Below are 19,458 nucleotides of genomic sequence, written 5' to 3' on the forward strand. Positions count from 1 at the left end.
CTTTGTACAGGACATTTTGAGAAAAAAATGGTGGGTTGAACCTGGTTTTGTGGCTAACCAAACTGTCCGCTTTTATTGCAATATTATATAATATTAAAATGGCAACAATACATGACAGGAATACGGTACAAGTACTAGTAAATGCAAGAACATTCAAGTAAGAGTAATACACAAATAAACAACACAATAATACTTTTCGACATGCTAATAGTTATTAAAGGTACCAAACTAATGATCTAGGTCCTGATTTACCTAGCATTTGTGTTTCAATGTTATATTTTATTATGAATTTTTTCGTTTGCTTTATACACACAAGAACACAATCCAGGAAAACTTAACATTGACCATTGAGAATGGATATTAGGCCGAGGTCAGATGATACCTGCCAGGCAGACATATAAACCGTAGTCATTTCATGCACCAAATATTGTCGACTTTTTAGACCTGAAATACAAGCACATTACACTAAGCAATGCACCGTGAAAATGAGGTCAAGGTCAAAATATAGCCTGCCAGTCTGACAATTACAACGTGAATAATTTGCATACAACAAATATAGCAGACCTATTACATAAATTATTAGATAAAAACAAAACACCAAAACTTAACTTAAACCGATAAAATTTGATTGCATGGCCAAAGTAAGATGAGACCTGCCAGTACGCCTAACAATCATTACACACACACAATATGGTAAACCTATCGCTTATAGTTTTTGCGATATGAACGTGCAAATGAAAACTAAACCTTGTTCGCTGATCCATGAAACGAGGTCTTGGTCATAGAAAATCTGTATGACATGAGGACCGTGTGAGGTATGCACAAACTAAATATAGTTATTCTTTCATTCATAAGTGAAAAATTTACATTTCAAAAGATCAAACTTTTACCTTCTGAAATATTAAAGTTAATTAACACCTCCATGGCCACATCCACCAGATACCCCACATCAAGCTTTCTGCAGGACTTGACAAAAACTATGTTCTTATTCAATACTGCATGTGATTGACATTTCAATTGAAAAGATATCATTAATCGGTGAACGCTTTCTAACATTTTGGCGTCATCAAATCTAAATGGCTGATTTAAAACGTGTATTATAGGTCAGCTTTTGAGAAAAGAAGTTTTACATTTTCCTATTAGAATGGATGATAATAATGATAGATGGCTGCTTAATGTCAAGCGTCAAATTATTATAAATGTTAAAATGAATGTTTATCCTGCTTTGTACTAGACATGCTGAAGCCTATTTTTAACATACTAGTTTACAATGTTCAAACGTTAACAGTAAGACATGGCACCTTACAAGGACACATTAACCTGATTTAGAACCAACCAGTCGTTACTCTTACTTCTTAATGCCCAATGCTACTAGAGAAGCAGCATATACTATAAAAGCCTTTGGTATGACCCGTCCAGGTTCAAACCCACAACCTCCAAGGTTTGAAGGTGAACACACTTCCAAAATACAACCAAAGTGGTTTATTAGAATGGAAATAATGACATGATAGAGTTATTCCCATAATATTAGAATTGACATAATGTATATCATGTCATGCTCTATGCTCATGTAAATATTGGAAGGAATTATATTTAGCTACATTTTACACCTAACTACCAAGATACTAATAAATAAAAAAAACTTTTATCTCAAATATGCTCTCATGATATTGATCTGGCATTATTTATGAATATGAAGTTAGGAACATTAAACTGAGCTAGAACAACTGACCTTTTTGCTAGCTTTTTTTAACTTTATCAATACACACTTTTTTTCTAGATGTAGAAAAGAAACTTACTGGTACTTAGAATTAGCCAGATATACAGTGTAAGCCTTTGGTATTCAACATTTGAGTCTAGTACTAAGTGAGCTGTCATGTAGATAATTTCCCTTTACTTTATAAACTAGAGAAATAAATAACAATGTTCAATAACTAAGGAGATATTTATTTTTCTTTATTCTCATTGTGGCTTTTATTTCTTTTCATTGCTCTGTAATCTCCTTCTTGATTGGCTAGCAATCCATATAACTGTTTCACCTTCCTCTTTCTCTCATCATCCCTGTGAAAATAAAATATAAAATATCCTTCTATAAAAAATAGTCTTTTTCTAGCATAAGTTTCTCTCTTAAAATAAACATCTAGGGCAATTATTCCTACAAAGAGTACAAATACTATTTTTGCTAAATTCTACTTATTTGTAGATAATGTCTTGCTAATCACTTAGTTGATTTGAAGTTTATTTTTACCTTTTACATTTTTCAAGATTGTTGGTATTAATGAGAAAGAAGGTAAAATTCATCATTTAAAGGTAATAACTACTACAGGAGATTGTCAATAATTAAATGTTCAATAGATAAAGCTCAACATTCTCAACATTTTTGCCTATGTCTCATTTCCTATATAATAGTTTTCAAAGGAATAGACAAACTTTTTCATTTTATTCCTATATTCTATTTTTAAGCCAAGTCAGCATTTTAGGTTGGCGTAATGAGGGGGATAGGACCTTTACCAGGACTTCAGGATTGGGTGTTTTTAACCTCAGGATTTCTAGATTGACCCTTCCGGGATCCCGGATTTTTTTTTTCGAACATTGGGACCTCGGGATTTGGTGTATTCAAGCATGGGATTTCGGGATCTGGTGTTTTAAAGCTCGCAATTTTAGGATCAGGACCTCTACTACCCTCCCTTCGTGATGGGACATCAGACAATTTTGTAAACTAAATACTGTGGATTCATTATTATTCGTTGGATACCAATTTTCGTGGCTTCCGTGGGTAGAGTCTAACCACGAAATTAAATGTTCAACGAATAACAAATTTTGTATAGCCTGGTATGCAGAATTCAACAAAACCACGAAATTAAATGTCCATGAACATGCAAGATTTCTTTAATCCACGAAAATTGGTACCCACGAAAATAAATGAATCCACAGTACCCAACTTATGATTGTGGCCAAGTTTAAACACATTAATTAGAGGAAATGATCTGAATATGAGGAAAAAAACAAACCACAAGGCTGGATTGCAGAAACAATGCATTTATATTTAATGAGAAAATTTCACTAGATACCTTAGTCCATGTGAACTTAAAATATATGTGATTTTGCAAATTTCATTAAACAAATTCATAGTAAATTGGTATTTGGTTGAACATTTGAATTCATACTTCCATTATAACCACTATATTTTGTACCCCATTGATAATAACAATTACACAGTAGGAGTGAGTACAAAGAATGATGCTTACTTTTCTTTTTGTTCCTGGAACTGTACTTGAGCTATCATATAGGAATCTTTTCTTAATTCTCTAATGGCTCCCTTCATCTCCTTTTTGTATTTATGTACAAGTTTCTGTTTTTCATTTATTTCTTTCGATCCTCCCTTCCTTTTCTTTCTATCATCAAACCTAGAAGATAAATTTAATGGATGAGTCAAGTCTCACTTTGAACATTTGGAAAGTGAAACAAATACAAATATACTCAATAAAGGAAATACAGTAAAATTATGGAACTTCAAGGAAATTTCAAAATAGAAAATCTATTATCACATTGGAAAATCAAATGCTCAAATATATATCAAACAAAAAAACAAAAAAACAATGGATATACCAAAATGATATGTTATGTTAATTAAAAGAATGAACCGAATAATTTTTTTGAATTTGATAGTTTGCATTGTTAATTGCTGACATTCTTTATATTACCAAACCTACAAAATTTACTGTATTATATATTTTCAAATCTCAGTAAAAATATATTTCTAATTCTTTAATCAATGATCTTAAATAACATACACTTCTTCTATTTTGGGTTCAAACATTTTCAGTGGTGGTGGTTTCTTTTTCTGCATGACTAATGGCTTTCGTTGAGTTTCCATCCCATCTGTAATATTATTTTCAAGTCTCTGTATTTGTTTCTGCAAGGATTCTGGGTAATTATTGACAGGAAGTTTACCACATTGACATTTGATTGGTGAAAATATTTCTAAGTATGATGGGTAATTATCATAAACTGCAGAAAATTGTTCCAGTAACACTACTGTTGATGATATTACAGATAACCTGAAAAATAGAAAATACTGAAATTGTATTACTGTTCACTATTTGACACACACGTTTGACAATTAGTATATACATGTACATATAAAAAAGAAGATGTGGTATGATTGCCAATGAGACAACTATCCACAAAATACCAAAATGACACAGACATTAACAACTATAGGTCACCGTACGGCCTTCAACAATGAGCAAAGCCAATACTGCATAGTCAGCTATAAAAGTCCCTGATAAGACAATGTAAAAATATTCAAACGAGAAAACTAACGACCTTCTTTATGTAAAAAAATGAACGAAAAACAAATATGTAACACATAAACGAACGCAGGGTTTCCGCTGGCGGTCGCCATTTTCGCAATTTGCGAAAAAATAATAATTGTGGCGATTAAAATTCGTCATTGGCGAAAGAATTTGGCGAAAGAAATATATATAACGATTTATTTTCAGCCATCTTGTTTATTTACTTTTTTCGGGTTTCTCTGACTTTACCTATCAGACAATACTCGGAATTCACCTTGAACTCGTTAACATTTTGACAGAAAATCAATAATCAGCTGATTGCATTTATAGCTATCGACATCAAAGGACTAATTAATAAAGGTGTTGATTGTATGATTTGACAAAATGATGTGGTTAAATGCATATGGCTTCTGCACATGTCACAAAAGGGATTTATTTACTGCTTTGGGACACACGTGTTTGAAGCAAATTTACGCTCTCTCCTTCTTTTGAAAAGAAAATTGTTGTTATGACGAAAAATGTTTAAAAGCTAGAAATGTCTCTGATTTAAAACTTTATCATTTAACTTTCATATAGATCATTGATTTGAATGGGTACTTCAAAGTCGTTTCGGTAACACACGTGTTTCAAGCATAAAGTTTTACTTATTTACGATGGTCTAGAAAAGAAAACTGTCGTTATGAAAAAAGGTTGGCATGAGAGTAACCCTTCAATGTAATGACTACACCTTACACGAGGGATCAATTCCAAGTGATAAGATTCTTCGTTTTGTTGTAAAAAACACTTCTTATTTAGGGGAGGGAGGAGGGCTGAAAAAAAAAGAAAATTTTACAAGAAAAATATATTTGGCGAAAAAAATAATAAAGTGGCGAAAAATATATTGTTTTGGCGAAAGAGGTGGCGAAAAAAATAATTGACCCAGGGGAAACCCTGAACAAACGACAACCACTGAATTTACAGGCTCCTGACTTGGGACAGGCAAATACATAAATAATGTGGCGTGGCTAATGTGATTCTCCTTATTTGTAAACCCTCTACCCTCCCTCCCGTTCATAATTTTATTAATGTTTAATATTTGACAATTAGTATATCAATTTTGTTGTAAAGGTTTCAACAAAGGGTTTCTGAATGTTGGCAAGCCATCAAATATTTTTCATAATGCATGCAACTTGATGCAAGGAAGGTTTTTAAAACTTCTTGATTGAAGACAGAAGATTCATGAAGAATTTACATTGTAAAACTAATAAAGTCTCACAGTCAATTCCTTCTTCTGTATACTGCCAACATTCAACACATTAGGCACCCCAAAAAAGATGTGTTTCACATTACAGTACCCACCTTATTTTTTAAGCTAAAAGTTTTTTTTGGTCATTTTTAAATAAGCACTGATTAAGTCAGAATGCCTCTCCCTATACTCAATGTAAACAAGAATGTGTCCTAAATACACGGATGCCCCATCCTCACTATCATTTTCTACGTTCAGTTGACAGGTGAAAATGGTATAAAATTTTGAATTTGGCATTACAACTAGAAAGATCATATCCTAAGGAACATGTGTACTAAGTTTCAAGTGGATTGGACTTCAAGTTCATCAAAAAATACCTCGACCAAAAACTTTACCCTGAAACGGGACAGACAGAAGGACAGGCGGACGGACAAACGAATGGATGCTCAGACCAGACAACATTATGCCCTTAAATGGGGCATAAAACTAGAGGCTCCAAAGAGCCTGTGTCGCTCACCTTGGTCTATGTAAATATTAAACAAAGGAGACTGAAGGATTTATGACAAAATTGTGTTTTGGTGATGGGGATGTGTTTGTAGATCTTACTTTTCTAAACATTTTTGCGGCTTACAATTATCTCTATCTATAATGAACTTGGCCCTATAGCTTCAGTGGAAATGTAACTGCAAATTTACAAATTTTACGAAATTGACTAAAAGGGCCATAACTCCTTATGGAGTCAATTGACCATTTTGGTCATGTTGACTTATTTGTAGATCTTGCTTTGCTGAACATTTTTGCTCTTTACAGTTTATCTAGATCTTTATCTATAATTATATTCAAGATAATAACAAAAAAAACAGCAAAATTTCCTTAAAATTATCAATTCAGGTGCAGCAATCTAACAACAGGTTGTCCGATTCATCTGAAAATTTTAAGGCTGATAGATCTTGACCTGATAAACAATTTAAGTCTCTCAGATTTGCTCTAAATGCTTTGGGTTTTGAGTTATAAGCAAAAAACTGCATTTTAAACCTATGTTCTATTTTTAGCCATGGCGGCCATCTTGGTTGGTATGCCGGGTCACGGGACACAATTTTCAAACTAGATACACCAATGATGATTGTGGCTAAGTGTGGTTAAATTTGGCCCAGTAGTTTCAGAGGAGAAGATTTTTCTAAAAGATTTCCAAGATTTACAAAAATTGTTAAAAATTGACTATAAAGGGCAATAACTCCTTAGGGGGTCAATTGACCGTTTTGGTCATGTTGACTTATTTGTAGATCTTACTTTGATGAACATTTTTGCTGTTTACAGTTTGTCTCTATTGTGGCTAAGTTTGGTTAAATTTGGCCTAGTAGTTTCAGAGGAGAAGATTTTTTCTAAAAGTTTACAGACGAGGGACGAAGGACGCCGGACAACAGGCGCCAAGTGATGTGAAAAGCTCACTTGGCCCTTTGGGCCAGGTGAGCTAAAAATATAAAACAAAATAATCTCACCTTCCTTCAAAGATGTAAAAGGAAACACACATTTTTTTGTTTGGCTTAAATATTCTGGTTTACATTTACAAAGTTATATTTATATTTTGTAAGATTTGATTTAGCCTTGTTTAATTTTATTTACTCTACAAACTGGAAGAATATGATTAACCTCAGCTTGTTAACATGAAATAAAAGGTAGAAAACATAATTTGAACAAGAATGTGCTCATAGTACATGGATGAGCCAATGCAATTGCATTATCATTTTCTCCATTAGTGGACAGTAAAATTAGGGTAAAAACTCTAATATGGCATTAATAAAATTAACGGTACCAATTTTCTTGCACCAGATGCGCATTTCGACAATACATGTCTCTTCAGTGATGCTTGTGGCCAAAATATTTGAAATCCAAAGCTTATATAAAACATGAAGAGCTATAATCCAAAAGGTCAAAAAGTATAGCCAAATCCTTGAAAGGAATCAGAGCTTTGCATGAGGGAGATACATTCCTTAATTTATAATAATTTCTAATATTTTGTAACAGCAAATTTTAATATGTGTATTTTCATGCCAGTCCCAAAATGATCATGTACTAGGGAATATGTATACAAAGTTTCAAGTTGATTGGACTTCAACTTCATCGAATTCTACCCTGACCAAATACTTTAACCTGAAGCACTACAAGTCAAACAGACGGACGGACAGAAAACATAATGCCCACACATGGTGCATAAAAATAAACGTTACCTAAAACCATTATTATTGAGAGCATCTCTATCCATATCTGTGGTAAGTACTTCTGACATCTTGAGCTGGGTCTGTATCTTCTTCCTATAGCAAAAAATACAGGATTTATGATGCATTATACAAATTAATATACAAAACTGAACCATCTGATTCAAATTTGATTTAATTTTTAAAAAATTACCTTTTTTACTTAAGAAATAAACAAGAAGCTGTTTTAAAAAAGCCTGTGTTGCTCACCTTGGTGTATGTTACCTTTTCAATATTGAAGAGAAGAATATAAACTATGAATAAGATCTTAAAATTGTTTTTGGTACAGGGTGCAATTTTGCTTGAAAATGTACCCATTTTAATACATTTATATCATTTACTGAAATGCAGGCCCTATAGTTATATACAAAATATTCCAGAAAGAATGACCCAATATAGTATATACTTATATAAAAACATGTAAAATATTACTGAGTCTTATATAATAAAGCAATAAATCTAAATCATTACTCATAATTCATAATTATACAGCTTCCCTTGAATTTTTTTTATATGAATTGACTTTAAGTGTTTATTTGGAAACTTATTAGAAAGATGAACTGTCAAATGAATGGATTTAATCTTGAATAATAATTGGCATATTTATATATGCAGGCAGCAAATTTGTGACTTCAAAATTGCTAATGACATAGTGTGAATTTAAATTGATTAACATGTACAATCAAATGTTTTATATTGCTAATTTGACAGGCATACTAGGACCTGTCTATTCACTGAGCATGTAATGAACACTACAGTTTAATCATGTTAATATAAAACCATTTCCCAAATATTGACAACATGATTGTTTTCATCTTTTTTTCTTGTTATATATTATACATTGTATAACACTATTTCTCTATTTTAGTGAAAAAAGGGAGTAAATCTTTTCTACTATGTATCTCTTCCCAGTGTATATATTTAATTTATTTTTATTTCAATAGAATATGAAATTAAGTACTACAGTTAAAAATTATTCAAGCAAAAGTTCTACAATGGAGACACAAGAAAACATTAAAAATCAACTGAAACTATTGATAGCCAGGTAATATATAATAATCAATATAATTTAAATGTTCAAACAAATCGTACCTACAATTGGGTATTTAAACAACTTGACTAAACATGATAGTCTTCCGTAACCCACGAAATCATATAAATTATCCACGTAGTATTGTGTATAGGTACAAACCAGGAAGAAAATATGTCATATATCTTAATCTAAAATGGCGTTCTCTCAGTCTGTTATAAGAAGTCAAGCCCCAGCTAAATGTGGAATATGTGACAATGACAGACCAATAAAGTGGAAGTGTATTGACTGTAGTAAATTACTGTGTAATCATTGCAAAGAAAAAGTACATCCAAACTTAAAAAACACAGAGAATCACCAAGTAGTAAACATTAAAGATGTGGGACAACCTACTGTTGTAGAACTAAACATCAATAAACAATATCAGACTGAACTGTCTACAGTAGGTTTAATTTCTTATTGCCATGATGATTCACTGTGGATATTTAGTGACACAGATAAAGTATTACAGAGAGTAATACCTGAAGGAACCAAACTGAACATTCTATCCAGCTTTAATACCAAGGTCTATGGTATGGCTATTACTGAATCAAACAATCTACTTATATCTATAGGGGGAACAAGACTAAAACAAATCAGTAATAATACAGGTACACTTACAGACTCGGTATATAATGTGTCACCATTCCTTCCTACAGCAATTCATATCTCCAGTGACAATAAAGTTCTAGTAGGAGGTGCTAATACAGGAAGAAGAGTTGTAATACTGATGAATCAGAATGGAGACCATGAGAGAGTGTATGAACATGATCAACATAAACAACCTATATTTACCTATCCCAGGAGTATCACCAGTACCAGTAATGGGAATATACATGTGTTGGATGAAGTAAGTGCTGACAGATATAGAGTAGTAGTGTTAGGACAGGGTGGTGATGTCATCAATATCTATACAGGAGATACAGATATCAACAAGGATATACCATTCTCTCCAATAGACATAGTGACAACACCTAAAGACAATGTTATTGTAGCTGATATGGATACTCATACACTTCATCTCCTGAACAATGCTGGCCTGCTGATGACATGTTATAAAACAAGTGACATAAACATACTCTACCCATATTCTCTTGCATTCACCCAAACAGGACAACTCTACATAGGATGTACTAGACCAGCAGGCAAGGCAACAAAGGAGGCCAAGATATATGAAGTGACCATATCAGGATGTTAAGAATGTGAAACAAACTCTACAAATTTTGCATTAAGTTATCTTTCATCAGTTTAATGTTTATAGTTAGGGTTTAGACAGGTCATATATTTACTAATGTGGATTCATTTATTTTGAGGGTACCAATTTTCGTAGTTTGAGAAAAATTTGCATACTCCTGGATATTTGATTTTGTGGTATGCATACATTCCTTTAGAAAATTTGAATTCATGGTTTGCTTGTACCCAAGAAATCAATGAAAATTAGCATCCAACGAATATTAATGAAATAATATATGTACATGAATTTTGATACATTTTGAACAATTATAATTGGTTATGGAAGAAATTTTATAATCCTTTTTTTTGTCCTATACAACCATGACAACCTATACTTTCATTAAATTTACACATAATATTTATAACATCTTTTTAAAAAATCATTGTCGTTCTTTATTCTCATGACAGTTTGTTGTGAATGTTGACTTAAAAGAGACAAGGTACAGTAAAGAGTTTTTGGTCCTCTAAAAATTCTATGAAATTTGATGACGATGGTTTGGAGACTGTGATTTTAATTGAGATTAAAGTGAAGTAAAGTAAAAACATAAACTTAGGACAGGTGCAAACATTAGGTCAGATGATTCATATCTGCCAGAAGAACATACACACTTTAAAATAATTCTTAACATCATATATAGTTGACCTATTGCATGTAGTATTTGATAAACAGACTAAATTGCAGCAAAAATTAACATTGTTCTATGAACTATGAAAATGAGGTCAAGGATAGATGAAAAGTGCCAGTTAGACATATACACATTATATAACTATTCCATTACCAAATATAGTTGACCTGTTACTTCTTGTATCTGAGATAAGAATAGACCACTAAAATTAACCCTTGATCACTGATTCATGAAATGAGTTCGAGATCAGGCAAATAATGTATTAAAGACATGCTGGCCATGGACATGACAAAAACAACCTACAAAGATACAAATGACACAACATGCAGATCTAAGAGTACTAGTAGTTTTTACATTAAAAAAAGAAGATGTGGTATGATTGCAAATAAGACAACTCTTCACAAGATAGCAAATGACAATTAAAGAATGAAGGTCACTGTACTGCCTTCAACAATGATCAAAGCCCTACCACTAAGTCAGCTATATAACCCGGAAATGACACAGTAAAATAATTCAAACAAGAAAAAAAAATGTCTTATTCATGTACAAAAATAATGAAAGAAAAACAAATATATGGTTTAACACTAGTTTTTTTTGGGACCTGTTATAGCTCACTGTTCTGTGTGAGCCAAGGCTCTGTGTTGAAGTCCTTATATCTAATCAACACTAACTGACTGTTATAGACAAATATTTAAAGGATTCTTCTGAAGGATTTTCATCTTTTCTAATGTCATAAAATTGAGAGGACATCATATAAACATCTGATCATCCAAGAATGACTAAATGTGGATAACTTAGAAAAAAGTCTTGTATATATGCACACCTAACCAAATAAACATCTGATCAAACAAGAATTACTAAATATGGACACACCCAAAGCAAAAAGAGGAACCTTTGTGAACTCTCTCCCATCCACCAAATATTGTCACTGAGCAAACAAAATCACACCAGATTACAAAGTTCTAAAGACTTAAAACTGTGGATATGCACACCTAAGCAAATAAACATTAAATCACTTAGTAGATGCTTAATATGGATATCTCAGTTCCAAAACAAGTAAACATCTCATAACCTGGGATTTACTAAATGTGGATATTCCTAAAGCTAACTACAGTATAACCTGTATAAACCGTCCGGCTACGGGACTATGAAAAAGGGCCGGTTTGGACAGTGAGCCGGTTTATTCAGGTTTTCGTTTTGACCAGAAGTTAATGACTTGTGAAGTCCGATATTTTGCATGTAAAAGTTCTCTCTGTCAGATTGTAAGTTATATCTGATAAATCAAAATACTTTAACTTCGTTTTTCATTGTTTGCATTTGCATCATAATACTCGCGTTGTTTGGGTTGTGAGATGAGAATTTCGATTTTCTTCCATTATCGTTAATATGAAACGTTGGAATGCCATGGCCGATTAAAAAGCCAGAATATTTTCAAACGTAGTTTCATCGCTATCGAAACGTTGTCGTACAGTGTACAATACCCATTGAGTGTTGCCATCCACGTGTTTATCATTATCAAGGTCATGTGTTTAGGGGTTCACAACAGGGAACTCAGGATTTCGAAATCACAATGTAAATTTCTTACTCCCCGATTTTTTAAATTTGTTCATCTCAGTTACAACGTAAGTTCAATCCGAGATATATTCCATGTGTCTTTTCGTTAAATTGACACGTTAATAAAGTTTAAATTAATAATACAGCTCACTCCTGTATGATTGTCAGTTTACAGTTTAACACCTGACTAATTGATTATCCTGAAAAGCCATATTGTATAAATAAATATGTTTTGATTGCATATCGATTTTGAAATTAACTAGACAAACCGGTTTTGACAGGTAATAATTAATGTAATTAAGAGTATTGGGACTGCATAATAAGACCGGAATTCGGAATACACAGGGTCCGGTTTACAAAGGGTATTTTAACAAAGCCTTTGAAGGGAAAAAATGGGACTTTCATTTTCGGCCGAAATGGACAGGAAACCGGTTTATTCAGGGTCCGGTTTAATCAGGTTTGACTGTACAACCATTTGATCACCAAATATTACACAATATGGACATTTAAATATTATGGATTTTTCTAATTGCAAAAAAATTGCTGATTTCAGTTCAAACCAAATGCTGATAATATATCAGTACTGTGTTTATAACAAACTTACTTGACTGGTTTCTTTATCTCCAGTAAGTTGATTGATTTACCAACAGGTTTAAATGGAGGGATCACAGGTTCAACTGTTAAATAAAGTAAAATAATAATACTAGTACTTTTGTTAAACCTTCTGCCTCTAGAGAGTTTAAACAAATTATTAAAAGAAATCATTAAATGAAAAATGTTACATTTTTAAAAGTTATTATTGCTGATGAAAATCAGAGACGAATTTAAAATGATTTTTTTTATGAAATGTTTAAGGAGATCAATTGAAAATTTTGAATTATATATATTTGACTGTACACTCTATCCTCAAAGAAAGCAGAATTAATGTTGTATGTATATACATGTACATTTATCATCAATATATTGTACAATGAGCCTTATGCTGTAAAATTCCTATTGTTTCATCACAAAAAACAAATCAAAGTGTGTGTAAGCACTATGGGGTAACAACTGTTTTCATTCACCAGTGGGAACTAAAAATTAAATTGTATTGTTTTTTAAAAGCATTGGAAAGCAATACTAGTTGTGGACAAAGGAAGATAACTCCAATTTTTTATTCTTCTTGAACAATGAAACCATAAATTCATGCAGACCTGCCAACTTTTGAAAATCTCCATGGGGGATTTAGCGCGCGACAAGATTTTTAAGGGTTATAATTTTAGTGACTTTTCTGTGAGCATTGTTTTTTACTCCTAAAATAGTCTAAGTTCTCTTCTTTTTTCTTTTGGTATACTAATGATGAGCTTATAGGCCTTGATTTCTTTTATTTGCATGATTCTTGTACTAATAAATTATAAAATTTACAAAATAACTGAGGAATAGTAGAGAAAATGGCATTAAAAATATAGGATTCAAAGTAGAGACCCCCCTTTCCCCCCTCCAAAGACCTTCTCATCTATGAACCTTGACTCAAAACACCTAAAACTACATGTCCTAAAGTAAGAAGGATGAAGACAGATTTTGATTTAGTCTTATTGTCCATTTGACTTCTATATATTTGCAGAAAAAAATTCTTAAAATTTCATTTTTATAAATTAATATATTTTTCCTTGATGTATATTAATATATGATATATACGAACTCTGACTATTAATTTCATAATTTTTAGTCAATAATTAAAAAAGTTTCCCATTAGGTCTCTATGTTAATTTTATTTTTTGGAGTGTAGATTACCTGAAGGAGTAAGTATAGGTGGTGTAACGGCCTTCACATCAAAACAAAAACAACATACATGTGCTTTTAACTGTTTGTTTATTTGTACCATGTGACTATACCAATTTGAATATTAAAGAACACCAGTGAAAATGATCATCACTTTATAGTTTTGATTATTGATTTTATATCATTATATAAGTTAACTTACTATACACAAGCTTTGCATGCTATTAGCATAGTGAGTTGTATAACAATGCAAAGAGGCTCTATAAAGTTTATTAAAAAAACAGACTAAAGTTAATATACATTCAGTTATTAATTAATGTGCTAAATGCACATCTTGGAAGCACACAATTTTGGAGAAAAATCAATGTTTTTATAGTTGGTAAATTCTATCATAACTCATGTCCACTAACATAACATATGAAGGTAAACATATAAAACAATATTCATTTTCATATCCTTTGCCTATAAAGTACTATTTTACTAGTTTATACTATATCTAATATTTTTTTAAACAGAAAATGGAAATTGCAGTTTCCTTTCATATATTTAGAATTATGACAATCACATGAAATGAAATCTAAGTTTTGTTGATGGTCAGTAGAGGTCATCTTAATATTTAAGTAAACAAAGTCACATGGTACAAATAAACAAACATTAAAAGCACATGTATGTTGTTTTTGTTTTTGTTTGAAGGCCGTTACACTACTTATACTTACTCCTTCTGGTAATCAACACTTCAAAAAATAAAATTAACATAGAGACCTAATGGGAAACTTTTTTAATTATTGACCAAAAATTATGAAATTAAAAGTCAGAGTTCGTATATATCATATATTAACATACATCAAGGAAAAAATTATTAATTTATAAAAATGAATTTTTAAGAATTTTTTTCTGCAAATATATAGAAGTCAAATGGACAATACTCATGGTCTTGTTAATATCAATGAGAAAATGGATAAAATTTTAGTTATCTTTCTTTGTATTCAGAGGTGCTCTTACCAGCCGAGGCTTATACAGTAACACAGTAGAAGTGTATACAAAATGGCGTCGATTTTAAATCAACAGACACACGATGTCTGATATCAAAAATTAAACAAATTTCAAGATAAACGATGTTTTCTTGAGAGTTCTTTACAGTTCTCATCTTTCAATTAATTATGATTTTGCTGTGAAACTACGGCAAATGTTGCAAATTGTGCTTGAATGATAAATTGATTAAAATTGAAAGGCTGTTTGACCAAATTTGTATACAAATTAATTTTGAGGACTGTTACGACCCATTAGGTAATCTGATTACATACAACCCCTTATCATGACACCTGTTGTGACTGTTGATTATCGTAGGGTCATTAACTTGTCATAATATGTCCCCAGGTAAAATGATTGATTTTTTAAAATTGATCAGAAAAACTTCAAAATCGGTAAACAATAATTTTTTCGGGTATATTTGTTGAAAATCGGGATTTTGACTAATTTTACGATCCCGATATCGGGATTCGGGTTGAGGGGTAAAAATCGGGATGGTACCGCGAAAATCGGGATAGTTGGCAGGTCTGATTCATGTTGAACTGGAGAAATATTGTTATGAAGTTTGCAAAATGTCTTAATTACAAAATATACAAATCTGATTTTTTTTTGAGAAATATTTATCGGTGTTACCATCTGATCTTATAATGTATTTTATGTAAATTCCTTGCCTTAGTAATAAATTACCCATTGAAACCGGCATATTTTTTAATATTGATAGATCTGAAAGACATTGTAATCTTTGTCATGCTAATGAACTTGGTGATGAATTTCATTACTTATTCAAATGTAACTTTTTCAACAATGTAAGAGCTAAATTTTGAAATAACCCAAACGTTTTAAAATTGAAAGAATTGATGAATACATATGATTTATTTACACTTATTGGAATAGCAATTTTTTTCAAAAGTGTTATTAAAACCTTTAAATACATGTGCTTAATCATGTTACTATAACTTGTACTTCCTGTCAAATATCTGTATTAATTATATACTATTATTGCACCTTTGTTAACCATTTTGTTCTAATGTAAATATGTTCACACTTTTATTGTTTGTTAAATAATGTTGTAGCTTTAGTGAAATAAAATGTCTTATGTCTTATTACCATTGATATTTTGAAAACAGAATATACATTCATGCACACAAGCACTGCAAGTTTCTTGACAAGTATGGGTATACACAAATTGGATTGGATATCATTTATAGAATGATGAGATCAATGCATTATGTTTTATGCTTTGTTTATATTGAAATAGTGATAACATTTTGAAAATTAGTAATAACCAATCCCACCCACCCTCCCCAATTCAATTATATATTATTTTTTTTAAATTAAACAGCTTTTTTCTTATTAGTGGGTACTTATAAATGTGCATATAACATAATATCCTAGAAATTTCATTTGTGAAACAAGATTTGGTCAACTCTGTTAACTTATATACTGAATATCAAATTGTAAACTTACTTTTATTGGGGTCTTTCTTTGATGCTAAATATAACAGACCATGGAGAAAGTTTATAGCTTCTGGAACAAACCTTCTTGATAAATAAATATACTGAAATAAGAGGGGGAAAAATATAGCATTACATCAGAGTTTACTGAAATATGAACTGCCTAAACAATCTAGTAAAATGTTTTTGAACAAAACCACTAACTAATATATGATTGTGTGACCCATTTACTAAAACCATCTTCAAAATATTTCTTCATATTTGCAGTCGGCACATTAAAAAAATAAGTCTTCATAGTTTTCATGCACCTTAACTAAATTTATAAACATGTACTAGTGTGCAAGATTGAGAAATTGTAATAAAGGTTTTGACTAAGTTTGAAAATAGTTAATATTAGGCTTATAAACTGTAGGAAAAAATGCTTACAAGAGAAAAAGAAAATGGACATACATTTATTGAAGTCAAGTTATTTTAAATAATGAGCAGAACATGTGTAAAAAAGACAATTTCTCAACAGAAAATCAGTTTAAAATCAATGATTGAAATTGAAAGATAAATTTAATAAATTCTAAACATTTTCTAGTTCATAAGTGTCTTTTATTGTATGGATTAAAGGACTAATGACTTTATCTAATTTAAGGTAGCTTGGGTGTCTTCCTCCATCTTAGATTTTGAAGTAGCAGATAACTTTGGTCTAGATTTTTTATAAAATGTATAAAATTTGAGAGTTACATGTAATTTATGTAAAAGACTTTTCATATAGATATAGAAAATTGTGTGTTCAATCATAATTTCAGCTATAGTTTCTCAAAAATACATTTTTGTGTTTGATAAGATTTTTTCCAACTTTGCCAAATGAGGGAAGATAACTCAGTAAAAGTAATTTTTATAAAAGAAAGTGTTATAAATGAATTTAACTATTTTGATATGTAGCAAGAAAACTAGTTTGGTGTACCCATTTTTTCTTTTTCATGTTTTAGAAGCTATCTTGATACATTTTATCTTAAAGTTCTGATAGTAGGTTTTCTTTTTATCACTCAAAATTTGATTTTCCATGCATAATCTATACAAAATCTGACAATTTTGCACAACCTGTACCATGAAAAAAAATCCTGTGACCCACAATTTTTTCACATATATTTTTGAAAAAAGCATGATAAAAACTTCATTTTGACAAGTAGTCAAAAAATTCTACCAGTTTCAATAAAGACGCCCTAGCCACCTTTTAAAACCCTTTCAACGCTACACAAAAAATAGAAAAATGGCTGCTGCTGCTGTATTTTTTTTTTAGTTCATTCATTAGAACAGTATTTTCCTTTTCAGACTGCTGTATCTTTTTTATTATATGAGATACAGAGAAAGTTTTTGCATGAAAAATGCTCAGGAGAGCATGAACTGTAATGTTAGGCAATTATTTTACTGAAATTTTTATCAGGTTACCTGCGTTTTCAGGTAATGTACAGGTAAAAGGTGTAATTTATTACATTTGTGTTGAATTTTGAATAAAAACTACTTTTAGTCATTTATTTTGTTGTTTTATCTGCCATATTGTTAAGAAGACACTAGTTGCCCAATTCCGTAGCGTATTGTACCATACATAACGTTTTATGTAATCGTGGCACAAATAAATAGCTCCCTCCTAAAAAAATCAGTCGACCTCCGTTTTCCCCCCTTTTTCTACGTCTCGTAATGATCGATCAAATCATATTTCCCACACGAATTTAATGTAATAAACACATTGAGATAACAAGAAACCTTTTCACTAATCCTCGATGTTAGTTTCGCCAAGGAAATGCTGAAATTTTTCCATATTTACAGCTTCGTTTCCGATTTCCGCCATTTGCATTTGTCAAAATATTTGTTTTTATTTTCCTTCTATTTTCCTTCTACTGCATGATTTTACTATAAAAATTGTCGGGATTTCAAGCGCAAATGAGACCTTGCATATCCTAGATTCAATCGAGGAAAAATAAGAGAGAAACCGAAATGAAAACGGAATGGTTTAAGAGTCCTTGTGAAAATATGCCGCGAATAGCAGTGGCGAACGGCGTAAGTCATCGCGGCATATGCCGTGTATAGCGTTGAAAGGGTTAACATGGCAAAAATTAACTGACACTATTACCCACCTCTAAACATAAATTACATAGAAATAATCCAACAGCTACATCTCTTTCATGGTTCACAGGTGTCTGCAAGGCAAAAACAAAAACACATGATTTCAAATGTATTGATATTTACATATTACCTTTTGATAATATAGGGTTATTGCATGAATATTGGGGAATATTGTCCAGAGTAGGATATTATATTGCACGAGCTTGGGAGTGCAATATATGTTCTATGAGGGACAATATTCCACAATATTCATGCAATAACCCTTTTATTGTATAGCAATATAATATTTGAAAGTAAAAATTTGTGTAAACTAAAAATTGTCGTTGATGATGTCATAAATTTTGAAGATTTATTGCACTAGTGCAATATTAGAATTTATTGCATGCTTACTTTTTGTTACTTTCTGTGGGAAATATTATGTTCAATGCTATGCAATAATAAATATTTTACACATGAGAAAAGTTAACAGTAAAATATATTATATGATGTTATAAAGAATATTTCTTATGCTGTATATGCATAAGTAAAGGGAATGTGGAGGTAATCATTAACAGCAAATTAACAATGTAAGTCAAACAAATAAGTAATTTAAAGTATCCATATATGAGTTTTCTCATTCTTTAATTGAACTTGCTTTACAATCCATAAAATAATAAGATATGATCTGTGAAGACATTTCAATATACTTGGACACTTGAATGCAACTCCTGCAGAGAAGAGTCTTTGCTCTCACTTTAAAAAGTATGTTGGATTGAGTGATTGTTAGTGTTAAAAGCCATTTTCCATACTCCTGGCTTAAATCTGGTTTCATAGTTAATAGACTATGACAGACAGGATGG

At 31.2% G+C, this 19,458-nt stretch overlaps 1 protein-coding gene across 5 annotated transcripts in view; it reads right to left on the bottom strand.

Moving 5' to 3' along the window:
• Positions 1–1,931: 1,931 nt before the first annotated feature.
• Positions 1,932–19,458, bottom strand: part of LOC134715736 (nucleolar protein 14-like) — a 35,048-nt gene continuing 17,521 nt past the window's right edge. For all 5 annotated transcript variants that reach the window (XM_063578126.1, XM_063578123.1, XM_063578124.1 and 2 more), the window contains exons 16-22: positions 18,631–18,693; positions 16,518–16,608; positions 12,865–12,937; positions 7,752–7,835; positions 3,795–4,061; positions 3,249–3,407; positions 1,932–2,061 (exon numbers count right to left, since the gene is read on the bottom strand). In XM_063578126.1, the coding sequence (XP_063434196.1) occupies positions 1,947–2,061; positions 3,249–3,407; positions 3,795–4,061; positions 7,752–7,835; positions 12,865–12,937; positions 16,518–16,608; positions 18,631–18,693 (852 nt within the window). In that variant the 3' untranslated portion in view covers positions 1,932–1,946. The remainder of the gene's footprint in view (positions 2,062–3,248; positions 3,408–3,794; positions 4,062–7,751; positions 7,836–12,864; positions 12,938–16,517; positions 16,609–18,630; positions 18,694–19,458) is intronic.

Source organism: Mytilus trossulus, chromosome 4 (assembly GCF_036588685.1).
Source record: "Mytilus trossulus isolate FHL-02 chromosome 4, PNRI_Mtr1.1.1.hap1, whole genome shotgun sequence".
Lineage (NCBI taxonomy): Eukaryota > Metazoa > Mollusca > Bivalvia > Mytilida > Mytilidae > Mytilus > Mytilus trossulus.